The 13,021-nt window shown below is 45.6% G+C and overlaps 2 protein-coding genes across 2 annotated transcripts in view; one reads left to right on the top strand and one right to left on the bottom strand.

Annotated features, from left to right (window-relative positions):
* si:dkey-12j5.1 (uncharacterized) overlaps positions 1 to 8,527 on the bottom strand; it is a 36,330-nt gene extending 27,803 nt beyond the window's left edge. The window contains exons 1-8 of the mRNA XM_056285701.1: positions 8,359 to 8,527; positions 8,122 to 8,234; positions 7,865 to 8,010; positions 7,533 to 7,686; positions 4,735 to 4,844; positions 4,503 to 4,630; positions 2,955 to 3,049; positions 1,981 to 2,049 (exon numbers count right to left, since the gene is read on the bottom strand). Coding sequence (XP_056141676.1) covers positions 1,981 to 2,049; positions 2,955 to 3,049; positions 4,503 to 4,630; positions 4,735 to 4,844; positions 7,533 to 7,686; positions 7,865 to 8,010; positions 8,122 to 8,234; positions 8,359 to 8,425 — 882 coding nt within the window. The 5' untranslated portion in view covers positions 8,426 to 8,527. The remainder of the gene's footprint in view (positions 1 to 1,980; positions 2,050 to 2,954; positions 3,050 to 4,502; positions 4,631 to 4,734; positions 4,845 to 7,532; positions 7,687 to 7,864; positions 8,011 to 8,121; positions 8,235 to 8,358) is intronic.
* A 405-nt stretch (positions 8,528 to 8,932) lies between these two features.
* Positions 8,933 to 13,021, top strand: part of mindy3 (MINDY lysine 48 deubiquitinase 3) — a 38,649-nt gene continuing 34,560 nt past the window's right edge. The window contains exons 1-9 of the mRNA XM_056285700.1: positions 8,933 to 9,024; positions 9,497 to 9,865; positions 10,131 to 10,210; positions 10,330 to 10,390; positions 10,573 to 10,782; positions 11,041 to 11,092; positions 11,912 to 12,026; positions 12,407 to 12,480; positions 12,879 to 12,958. Coding sequence (XP_056141675.1) covers positions 9,775 to 9,865; positions 10,131 to 10,210; positions 10,330 to 10,390; positions 10,573 to 10,782; positions 11,041 to 11,092; positions 11,912 to 12,026; positions 12,407 to 12,480; positions 12,879 to 12,958 — 763 coding nt within the window. The 5' untranslated portion in view covers positions 8,933 to 9,024; positions 9,497 to 9,774. The remainder of the gene's footprint in view (positions 9,025 to 9,496; positions 9,866 to 10,130; positions 10,211 to 10,329; positions 10,391 to 10,572; positions 10,783 to 11,040; positions 11,093 to 11,911; positions 12,027 to 12,406; positions 12,481 to 12,878; positions 12,959 to 13,021) is intronic.

The raw sequence follows: 13,021 nt of genomic DNA, 5'->3' as shown, positions 1-13,021 counted from the left end.
GGGCTTTATGACACAAACAGGAGAATGAAGACAAATTATACATCAGAAACTGTGGAGCCAGTTACAGTCATCACACACACAAACACACACACACACACACACACACACACACACACACGGCATTTTGTATCTGGGGAAACGGAGACGGCTCGCCGTCAGCCAGACGGCCGACAGACTAGTCACCGAGTCACAATGGAGGAGAGCTGAACCGGGACCTGTGTGGCAGCCGTCGCACACACAGACACACGGCTTCAAGGCTGAAGGGCCGCTAAGGGTTTGTGCGCTGAACTGAGCGCGCCGAGCGACTAAAAGAAAGAAATAAATAAAGCCGAGGACATTAGTCCAGGAGATTCATGAGCTACTAGCGAAAGGCGTGAGCTGGATCCAAGATGTGGCCGCGTCTGTAGAGCCAGGTTATCCTCAAAAGGCTTCCCACTCTTTATTTTTTATTTTCATTTTTTGGTCTTCCCAATCCTCCACCTTCCCTCCCTCACTCCCCGTCACTGTCTCCCGCCCCCTGCCCTCGTCTCTCCCCGTAAATACCCCTCTTCTATTATTGACACTGGAGTCTGGGGGGGATAAAGAGCAGGCATGGCCTTCCCACCCTCTGCGCTATTCAGCTGGAGAGGAGAAGCACACACACACACACACACACCACCACCACACACCCGCCATAACCACCGAAACACACAAGCCCACACAAAAGAAACAATGACAATATAGCCACAAGTGGCGATGGGCAGGGTCCAAGCCCTTACTGTGATGCACTTTAACACATAAGCTTTAGAGAAACTCCTGAACATGTGTCTCCAATTCCAGGTTGATACCGACCGCAACGCCTTCAGTAGGGACGGCACATTTTCTAACATTGGCTCTTCTGATGAACTGTAATTGGCTTGTATGACGAAACCCTAGGGAATATCATAAATCCGGCCTCCGGGTGGCGTGGTGGTCTGTTCCGTTGCCTACCGACACAGGGATCCAGCATGGCCGGGCGTCCCTACAGACACAACCGGCTGTGTCTGCGGTTGGGAGGCCGGATGTGGGTATGTGTCTTGGTCGCTGCACTAGTTCCCCCTCTGGTCGGTCGGGGCGCCTGTTCGGGGGGAGGGGGAACTGGGGGGGAATAGCGGGATCCTCCCACGCGCTACGTCCCCCTGGTGAAACTCCTCACTGTCAGGTGAAAAGAAGCGGCTGGCGACTCCACATTTATGGGAGGAGGCATGTGGTAGTCTGCAGCCCTCCCCGGATCGGTAGAGGGGGGTGGAGCAGCGACCGGGACGGCTCGGAAGAGTGGGGTAACTGGACAAGTACAATTGGGGGAAAAAGGGGGGAGGGAGGGGGGATAAAAAAAAAAACAAATCTGAAAAATGAGCCTTTTCCGGCGTGCTCCAGAGATGCTCCGTACCAGATTTGGTGACGACTGCTCAAAATTTGCAGGAGTCGTCGGGAAAAAAACAGATTTGGACAAAATTCAAAATGGCGGAAAATCTCCCTAAGCTCAAATGGGCGTGGCTTCTATCTTGACATTTGTCTGGACCCACAGAATCCGGGAGGGGGGGGGGGGATTTTGTCTCTGAGACTTACAGCTCAAAAGTTATAGGCCAAAATATAAAGTCAGCTGTTATAGCGCCACCAATCGGTATCATTTTTTGGTCGGAGTAGCGGGTGAGATTTCCAACCTATCTGCCGAGTTCGGGAACAGTAGCTGTTATGGTTTCTGAGACCCAGATACTTGTAGGGCAGAATCATAATAATAATAATAACAACAATAATAATAATCCATCAAATAGACTTCTACCTCATTCTAACCCCAGGCCCAAGGAATGGGCCCGCTTATTATGTGGTATTATGCCATGAAGTTAAAAGAAATTTGTATAATAATAATAATAATAATAACAATCCTAACAGATACAATAGGGCCCCAGCAACTTCGCTGCTTGGACCCCTTAAAATGTGCAAGGACACACAGCATTTTACCTCGAATTCCTCCATCTCCATAAGCAGCTTGGCCGTGGTGATGCGAGACTCGTATGGAGGGACCTCGTTCTGGAGGAAGAGAATAGCGAGCTTTGTCAAAACATTGCACTCCTTTGTCTGATAATGACGTGATCCAATTTCCAGGTACCAAACCGTTTTGCGACGCTCCGGCTGTTAATCATGAAGCCGAGCACCGGCGGGCCAAGTGAGATCAGCCTGCTCCCGTAGATAAGAGTCACAGTATCAGTACCATTAGGCTTTTGCCTCAAATCACCCCCTTCGCCGCTCGGTACCCAAGTACGGACTCAAGAACCATTTACTCAGCTCAACAAGTACATTAACTCCCACGCTGCCTGCCACGCCGCCGCCACCCGCCGTCTACTTCCCGCCGTTCAGTCAGTCGTTTACCCGGCAGACAATATAGGCATCACTCAACATTTTCATATCCATCCACACACACACACACACACACACTCTCTGCGGCGCCATATCTTGGCGTTTATGGCGTGCTTGTTCCAGCCCTTGTTTATCTCGTGTCTCGTTTAAAATCTCTTTGGTTTTAATGCGTATTTAAGTGCTTTGTCTGCAAAGCACTTTGCGATGAATTTGTGTGACGAATGCTTTGCATACGTGTGTTGTTGTTTTTTATTATTATTATTACAGAATGTAAAAATAGAACACGGGGTGTTTTTCCATTTAAAAGTACAAAACCCATACTTACACAAACAAATTTAAACAAAAGAGGGACGTTTTGGGGGGGGGGGGGGGATATACAATTTCCACTTCCCCCCCCAAATATCCTCAAATTTAGTTTCCTGAAGCCTCGTGGAGGAGGCGACTCTTTCCATCACAAGCAGTTCATCAATCATACCACACCGGTCCTCTGTAGACGGCATATGTGTGTGTTTTGTGTGTTTGTGTGTGTGTGAATGTGACTTTTGCAAGGAGCTGTTAACAACGAACTGCCGGCTCACCTGCAAGTGCTCCTCTCCTCCTGTGGCGACCGGCCCGTCGCTCCTCTTTAAGGCAGGGAGCCACGTCCCCACACTCCTCATGAGGTAGTCTCTGCCTTCCTAGAGATCGCACAATTCATACACATGCACATCCCATGCATGCATGCATGGACACACGCACACACACACACACACACACACACACACACACGCACACACTTAGGAGAGTGGCTAACCAGGCAGTGGAGCCACGTGAGCGTAGTTAAAGACCCTACACAACCTTCGCTGCCGCAACAAAAGTCATTTTACACACTGTGTCAACCGTGTTTTGGATGATGAACTTCAGACGTCCTTTATCACCTGAAATTTATACAGAGCACTGCTGAACTGAATTCCTCAACTGCTGAGTGAGAGAAAGCTCGGATGTGTTATTGAAGCCAGTCCACCCCCTGTCGGTGATAACTGGTATTACAGGTGCGGTTCACCTTACATCAGTGTTTCTCAACCCAGTCCTCAAGGACCCCCTATCCTGCAGATTTTCTTTGCAATCCTGAATAGGAACCTGTTTGTAGTTATTCAACCAACCAGCAATGAATGTCTGAGTTTGCACACCTTGCATAATTAAGTGCTATGAGATGACTGGTTGAATAAGTACAAGCAGGGCTACCTATGCAGGGTTACAATGAAAATCTGCAGGATAGGGGGTCTTTGAGGACTGGGTTGAGAAACACTGCCTTACATCGTCACACTTTCCTGGTTGACTGAGAGGCAGCTGAGGTCTTTTGTAAAAAAAAAAAATTAACCATCTGCAGGTTTGACAGCATGGAGAATGTCTTCCAAGAAAATGAAGAAAAGGATAATCATGATTTGTGGTCATATGAGACGGATGATTTCTTTACTGCACTTTTCTTTCCTTGTTATATTAGATCGTTGTGAACAGAGGAAGATTTCATGTAGCTTATATTAATGTGCATATGTAATGTCCTTTCCTGAAGAAACAACACATTCTTAACCAATATATTAGCAGAGATATTTTTTACAAAATAAGTTTAAATGTTTAAGGTGAATATCTGTATTTCTCATGTTTGTTAAAAAGAGAACATTTTTGACTTGAACATTGGTTTTTTTTCTGGTGATAATATTTCATGAGCAGTGCTGCAGTCTGGGCTTGCTTTCTGAACATCTACAAAACTCAGAAATAACTCAAATGAGTGATGGACTTCTCATTTACTCGGTGCTGCTGCTTCATTACTGGTTTGTGCTGCATCTGCTCCACTGTGAGCCGGACGGGCTCCTCTCTTACGTCCCTCTTTATCCGATGACCCCACATAACCTGAGTGATCTGCTGCATGAGTAACACTCAAATCTGTGTGACCTTTTTGGAGCGCATGCTCGAGCTGAGGGTGTGTGTGCTTGAGCAACTGTCCACCTTCAACTGTCGACTGATTAATGGCATACTATTCAAATTTTATCGCGTTAACTCAGCGGATAACTTTTATGTGGCGATAACCTCAGCAGTGTGGACATAGATTTGCGCGCCCGTGTGTGTGTGTGTGTGTGTGTGTGTACTTGCCTGGTTCTTTTCAATACTGAACAGGTAGCTGGCCATGAGCTGCAGAGCCTCAGCGTTGTCATGGTGATACTGTAATGCTTTCTCAATGGACTCTTTGCACTTGTCTGCAGCTCCCTCCTCCATACTACACACACACACACACACACACACACAACTCAAACACTAAGTAACTATCAAAGTGATAAAGTGGTGTACTTTAACTGACTTTGAAACTGTGTTTTACGCTACCAGAGGTCTGTCAGGTACAGCTCTGCCACGGAGCAGTAGGCCACGCATACGTCCTTAGCTGTGGGAAGCTCAGAGTCTTCAGCTGACGTGGCAGCAGCTTCAGCCACAGCCTGGTCGAAGAGAGAAGGTGTGTGTCTTTAATTGTACATCCAAATATTGTCGAAAAGATTATCACACTTGGTGTCCGACGTGATTGAAAAGCCATAAAAAAAAAGTGTAGTTGATGCAACCAGCACTGTATACTTTTTTTAATTGGCCAACATCGCCCTCTAGTGACGATACATTGAAAAGCTTGTATTGGAGCAAAGGGACTTATCAGGAATCAGGAATATTTATTTGTCATTTCATTCCATGCACCAGCCCACAACAGTGCAACACAAAGACAAAAACACATATCTAAACTACAAGAACACATATATCCAAACTGCCACAAAAAAAACTACAAAACACATATATCCAATCCAACATTCATCCGTCCATTATCCAAACCGCTTAACCTGCTCTCAGGGTCACGGGGATGCTGGAGCCTATCCCAGCAGTCATTGGACAGCAGGCGGGGAGACATCCCGGACAGGCCACCAGGCCGTCATAGCCCCCCCCCCCCCCCACACACACACACACACACACACCTAGGGACAATTTAGTACAGCCGATTCACCTGACCTACATGTCTTTGAACTGTGGGAGGAAAACGGAGCACTCGGAGGAAACCCACGCAGACACGGGGAGAACATGCAAACTCCACACAGACGACGATTCGGGATGAACCCCAAGGTTGGACTACCCCAGGGCTCGAACCCAGGACCTTCTTGCTGTGAGGCGACCGCGCTAACCACTGCGCTACCGTGCCACTAACATATGTATATAAACATATCATATATAACATACAGTGCATCCAGAAAGTATTCACACCCCTTCACTTTCCCCACATTTTGTTATGTTACAGCCTTATTCCAAAATGGATTTAATTCATTTTTTTTCCTCTCATTAATCTACACACAATACCCCATAATGACAAAGCGAAAAAGGTTTTGGAGAATTTTTTGCGAATTTAGTAAAAATGAAAAACTAAAATATTGCATGTTCATAAATATTCACACCCTTTACTCAGTACTTGGTTGAGGCACCCTTGGCAGCGATTACAGCCTCAAGTCTTCTTGGGTATGAAGCTACAAGCTTGGCACACCTATATTTGGGATATTTCTCCCATTCTTCTCTGCAGATCCTCTCGAGCTCTGTAAGGTTAGATGGGGAGCGTCGCTGCACAGCTATTTTCAGGTCTTTTCAGAGATGTTCAATGCAGTTCAAGTCTGGGCTCTGGCTGGGCCACTCAAGGACATTCACAGACGTGTCCCGAACCCACTCCTTTGTTGTCTTGGCTGTGTACTTTGGGTCGTTGTCGTGTTGAAAGGTAAACCTTGGACCCAGTCTGAGGTCCTGAGCGCTCTGGAGCAGGTTTTCATCAAGGATCTCTCTGTACTTTTCTCCATCCATCTTTCCCTCGATCCTGAATAGTCTCCCAGTTCCTGTTGCTGAAAAACATCCCCACAGCATGATGCTGCCACCACCATGCTTCACTGTAAGGATAGTATTAGCAAGGTGATGAGAGGTGCCTGGTTTCCTCCAGACGTGACGTTTGGTATTCAGGCCAAAGAGTTCAATCTTGGTTTCATCAGACCAGAGAATCTTGTTTCTCATGGTCTGAGAGTCCTTTAGGTGCTTTCTGGCAAACTCCAAGCGGGCTGTCATGTGCCTTTTACTGAGCAGAGGCTTCCGTCTGGCCACTCTACCATAAAGGCCTGATTGGTGGAGTGCTGCAGAGATGGTTGTCCTTCTGGAAGGTTCTCCCATCTCCACAGAGGAACGCTGGAGCTCTGTCAGAGTGACTATCGGGTTCTTGGTCACCTTCCTGACCAAGGCCCTTCTCCCCCGATTGCTCAGTTTGGCTGGGCGGCCAGCTCTAGGAAGAGTCCTGGTGGATCCAAACTTCTTCCATTTATGAATGATGGAGATCACTCTGTTCCTCGGGACCTTCAAAGCTGTCGAAATTTTTTTGTACCCTTCCCCAGATCTGTGCCTCGATACAATCCTGTCTCGGAGGTCCACAGACAATTCCTTTGACTTCATGGCTTGGTTTCTGCTCTGACATGCACTGTCAACAGTGGGACCTTATATAGACAGGTGTGTGTGCCTTTCCAAATCATGTCCAATCAATTGAATTTACTGCAGGTTGACTCCAATCAAGATGTAGAAAAAACACAAGGATGATCAGTGGAAACAGGATGAACCTGAGCCCAATTTTGAGTGTCATAGCAAAGGGTGTGAATACTTATGTACATGCAATATTTCAGTTTTTTATTTTTAATAAATTTGCAAAAATTTCTACAAAACTTTTTCCACTTTGTCATTATGGGGTATTGTGTATAGATTGATGAGAAAAAAAGGAATTTAATCCATTTTGGAATAAGGCTGTAACATAACAACATGTAGGGAAAGTGAAGGGGTGTGAATACTTTCCAGATGCACTGTATATCCAACATATCAACAACAACAAAAAGTGATGTGAGCGTTTCATACATTTCTTGCATGTGGAAACCTTTGTGAAGAATAAACTTTATTAGCTGCATTTTCCCCACAGCTGATTGCTTGGTTGATTCTAAATGATTAAGAGGTTGACTCCCCAATTGAGTGAACAATATTTGCTGATAAACTAGACGTGTGTTCATATCTGTCTGCTCAAAGTGTGTAGTGTGTGTGTGTGTGTGTGTGTGTGTGTGTGTGTGTGTGTGTGCGCTCACAGTTGTCTGGGCTTGCTTTTCCAGTGCAGAGAGGAGAATCTGTATTCCTCTGGTGTAGTAGTCTACAGCTTCCTGACCGGTGTGGATCTGTCCCAGGTACATGTATTTACTGTGGCCCTCATCTGGGCTCAACTCAGCAGCCCGAAGAAACACTTGAGGGGACTTGGTTAAGGAGGTTACCATGGACCCACAACAAGAGATATATGCATTCAAAAATAGAATTGCATACAGAAAGTTACTCACTCTCTTGCTCTCTCAGATTCAGAATGCTTTATTAGCACTCATGTCTGCAAGTACACAGACAGACAGAGCAGTCCAGTGTGAAGGATATTCCTTTTGCTTTCTGCGTGTCTCCCATTTCAGAATAGATGTGTCCCAGCATGTCTAGTACCTGCAGGTTGGTGGGCTCCACGTCCAGGGCTCGCTGACAAAAACGGCTGGCCATCCCAAAGTCAAAACTGTCCATGCACTCCTCTGTCTAGGGATAACATAAGATGAGAGAATTTAAAAAAAACAAACAAACAGGCTTTTGAAAATCACAACACAACTACAATTAAAACGTGTTAGAGCTGGAGTTCGGCATTGTGACCTTCTCTAGTAATTGGTGTACAGAATATTTCTCAGCCGTCTTCTTCTTGGCTTTTTCGTGCAGCCTTAGTTTCATCCTTTCCTGGGGCGACAAACCAGGCAGCCCAGGACCTTCTGACATGGGAAGACAGTCGGCGGGGAAAGAGGCGGTTTACACTAAACAAAGGTATTGGTTAAATACAGCCGCTGTCTGTGACACAAAACAGCTAGCAAAATCACAAACTGTTTCACACGTTACCTCCATTTTTGCAGTTGTCTCTCCTTTTTGTCTTGGTTTTCTTTTTGGTCTTTGCTTGCCCTCCCATAGTGCCCCGGGAAAGTTTCAAATTTAGAGTTTCACTATTCCTAAAACGTGATACGTACTTAAAAAGGTGAATTAAAAAGACGCGTGGAGACCGCACAGTGGGGCTCAACTGACAGTGCGCTGTGCGCATGCTCACAACAGCATTTATTTGCCCACTACGGAAAGCAGTCGAGGACAATTTTGTTGGTCTCGAGTATCTGCCTCAAACACTGTAAATGGTGACGTGCAGAAAAAAATGTGCTGTTACGTGTGGCTTAAATGTTTAAAGAGGGAAAAAACATATTCAAAATCGAATTACGGCGTTCGTAGTAAAGCCCGGCGTGGCGCTAAATGACAGCGATGACAAATTGAGGTTATTGACGGCTGTATGAACCACTGGTGTAACGCGTTCAAAGCGGCGCCCCTTGACGTCAGCCGAAGTTTTTGGATTTGAACCAATGGGCAGCCACGTTCATTACGTACGCTCCTTTTCTTTTTCTTTTCTTTTTTTTACATTTCTGTTGTAAATAAACGAATGACAGAGACGTTGGACGATAGTGCAATACAACATTCATTATTGAAACTAATGCGGATTCTTTATATTCGATTGTGAATTATAAGGTAAATAATGCACAGCGTTGCCTAACCTAACCTAAACGGTACATGATTATCGGTGCTGCAGCAGAATGAGAAACAAGGCGTCAATGACAAAGCAGTGTATAATTAGCGGCTAGTAGCTCGCCGATGCTAGCAGCTAACGTTAGTTAGCCAGCTCAACTGTTCCAAACGCAAATGTCATGGCGTGCAAACGCTGCGAAAGCCAAGTCACTGTAACCTGTGGGCTTGTTGCAAGCTAGTTATCCGGTCACGGTCATACACTCAAGTGTTGCTCGTGATAATATAATCGATGGCGACCGAGCTAACTATGTTAATTGGCTAGTGTGTTATTTATACCTTGGCATTTTGGCTTATATAGCTTAAGTTTTCGTTGTGGTCAGTGAAACGGTTGCGTCACGCTTTGTTTTGAGCAGCAATTCGGTGCCAGAAATCCGACTCAACTCTCGGTATGTCTTTATGTCCCGTTGCTCGCCAGGCTTGCGCCGCTACGTTGATGTTCTTCCCACCAAGCCATCTGCTGTCATTCATTAGAGGGAAACTGTCGTGCCACGGGGGTGTCTTGTGGCCAATGCCACCGGCTTTACCTACGGGGAGAAGTGGGCAGTCAACCTTGGCTTGGGACGAGCGAGGATTTAGCCGTATTCCTTTAGCCGGCGTATCGCTCTCGGCAGCCTTACCCTGCCCCGTCCAGGAACCCGTGGCTTTTGGACCAAACGGAAAAAAACTGTGGATTTATCGGCAGTGAGAACGGAAATGTCGGAGTTGAATAAAGAGGTGGTGGATCTGGTGTGGGGGAGACCCTCCAACGGAGTGTCCGCCTCAATCTTCCGGAGATGGACTCAGGGTATGAGGCTTTATCTTCAGCTACTGAGGGGACGAATGCGGTTTGTTGGATTGGGGACATCATTTGAATTGTTGCTGGGGTTGGGGGGGGGGTTAATTCACACTTTGGCTACCCATACCCATGCACTTCTGGTACTCCTGGGGGGGGGGGGAGTTGTGATATAATTGGATAAAACTGCGCAGAATGTAAAGTGAAATCATGCTCTAACCATTCATTGAGTCAGCTGGTCATTTAATGTGCACATGGGATGATTTATGTGTTTTAGGGTTTGTTTTCAGCGAGAATGAGCGCTCAGCACTGGAGCAGTTTGAAGGTGGGCCGTGTGCTGTCATCGCACCGGTGCAAGTATGGGCCAATTCAGTCTCCTCAAGAGCATTTCATGAGCATTTCAGTGTGATTGTAGCAGATAGCTCCTCAGTTTATGTCATTGTCATGAAAAGATATTCATTTATGTTTATCTGCAGGCTTTCCTCTTGAAGAACATCCTCTTTAACAGGGAAAGTGCCAACTGGAGACACATCTCAGGTAGGTGCATGTGTGACTTCATTTCTGAACTTTTACTTGATTTCTGAACTTGTACCCTGCTAGGTTTCAAAATTTCAAGCCTGTTTGCCTCCTGATTAACACTTGAATTTTGTTTCACTGAGATATTGAACTTTTTTTTTAAATTGTGTGTGTGTGCGCGCGCGCGCTCGCACATCTCCCAGAGGAGGAGCAGAAAGCGGCTCTGTGTTCCACGCTGAGTGAGATCCTGGAGTCGGCCTGTTCCAGCCCCTCCACTGGTTACTGCCTGGTGTCCTGGGCCAAAGGTCAAAGCCCGCACCCCAGTACACACACCACCCCACACACACCGTCACAGACACAGGGCACACCAGAGCCAGAGAGCAGCCAGCTGAACCGACAGCAGCAGCAGCCCAGTGAGTAATCCCTCTACCGCAACAGCATACAAGATATTGAAATAACAGTGCACAGACATGAGAATAATCCCTCACTCACCTAAGTCTTGCCCTCAGTGTTTTTTTTTTCTTATTCTTGTAGCAAGTCAGGGTTTAAATGTTCAGTTGCCGTTTCTAGGCAGTAATTATGACTAACGTGATGTGTGGTTTTGCTGAAGCTGTTTAGTCAAGAGGAATGTTGTGCTTATAGTGTATGTGTGGATGTTTTCCTGTGCCTAGCTGCTTTGGCTGCTGAGGAACTGGGCTTTGAGCGATTTCACAGCGTCCTTCAGTAAGTGACACTGTTTCCCACCTTAACCTTGCAACTCCATCCAATGACTTGATGTTGTCTCTCTTCAGCCCAGATAGGCCTGAGTTTCAATCGTGCTTTTGTGTGCTGGTGGGATGTAGCTCTCACCCACGCATGTTTCACCTCTGCCAATGCTCATTATTGCTATAGAAAGCCAAATATTTCTAAGAAAATAGCAATGGGAGGGAGCTTTAGCATTTGATCGGTTTAGTCTGTGGGAATTGGCTTTCACGGTGAATTTGCTTTTTCACTCCGTTCACACACTTTTGACTCAGCACTTTCACTGAATACCTAATGAAAAACTCTCCTCCTTACTCTCCCTTACTCTCCCTCTCTCCCACACACGCACACGCACTCACACACAACCAGCTAAATGAAGCAAGGATCTATTTGCCAGGGGAATATTGGAGTTTTATCAAATACATAGCACACTGGCAGCTGAGACCTCAGTCAGCAAAAAGTAGTGCTGACTCACCGTGAAGAAGTGTATGCTAACTAAGACAGGCAGCTTCTGACAGCCTTTCCATGGCAGAGAACGAGAGACAGAGGCCACACTGTAAACAGACGAGATCATATTTTTCTTTGACCAATGTTGCATTAAATTGATTTTTTGCCCCATTCGGAAGCTATCTTTCAGAATAATGTAAAAGCCTGACATGATGGATGTAGCTGCCAATTAATGTTGCATCTAATGTAGCTGCCAATTAATGATGCATCTGTCTCATCGGGTGTGACATGTTCAAAAATAAATGAATTATTATCCATGGAGAGCTGCATAATTCACCCTCTGCTTTCCTGCAGCAAACGGGCCATCCAGTCAGTATCTGAGCTGAGAGAGGAAATGCTGTCTCTCTATCACACCTGGAGGGGGTGCTGTGGGGTCCTTCTCTTCCTCTATTCCGTCATCCTCACCAAGGTAAAATCAGAATCAGGACACTTGAGATTACGGAGAATGATGAAATTGAAAATTACCCTATTTATTATTGATTGCCCTAATTATTGGATATTTGTATTAATTGCCATTTGTTTTGTATCTTTGTTCTTTCAAATGTTGGTTTTATAGGGAAATTTTGATATTAGCACTTTCCATATTGGGTTTTTTTTGTCTCCCCTCCATAAATTATAAACTTGCATATCTCGTCTCAGTGTTTAGATTATCCTATTGTAGTTAAACATTTTACTTCAACTTTTAAAAAAAAGAATCTTACTTCATTTTTAATTGCTTTGCTTTTGTGTTTCAACACCGTGAAAACAAGTTAAGCTGAGCACTTGTCACGCCAAATCCTTTTTGTGTAGGGAATAGAGAATATTAGAAATGAGATCCAGGACACGATGGAGCCCCTCATAGATCCTGTGCATGGGCACGGCAGGTACAGGAACACCACTCGCTGCCTAACACCACCTCATGTCAACATCCAAATGACGTACATACATACATCTGATTCAAACCTCCCAAACTCATTCTTGATTTTTCTTTATTATTTATTTATTAAATTACTTAATCCAAAGTGAGAAATTTTTGCATACGGGAACTGAGAAGCACATCCAGACAGAGGTTCATGGCAGAATCAACTGTCATAAGAATCCCTACGGGGGCGTTGGATGCAACGTGTGGATTCTATTTTTCTGTTTTATGAGTTGGATGTGCATGCTTTTTCTACCTTAGCAAATGCTTTTTCTCATGAAAAGATTTCTCTAATATTCTCTCTGTCGTTTCCGTTTATCCTTAATGCCTCTCTAACTTCCCTGCTCTGTTTGTTTTTTCTAGCCAAAGCCTAGTGAACCTCTTCGTAACTGGCCACGCTGTCTCTAACGTCTGGGACGGAGACAGAGAGTGCTCTGGCATGAGTAAGACCTCCGCCTCCATCAAGTCATCATATCTGTACACACACACACACACACACACACACA

Source organism: Lampris incognitus, chromosome 9 (genome assembly GCF_029633865.1).
Source record: "Lampris incognitus isolate fLamInc1 chromosome 9, fLamInc1.hap2, whole genome shotgun sequence".
Lineage (NCBI taxonomy): Eukaryota > Metazoa > Chordata > Actinopteri > Lampriformes > Lampridae > Lampris > Lampris incognitus.
Note: the sequence above shows the minus strand (reverse complement) of the source record. Positions and strands in the feature narration are given on the sequence as shown.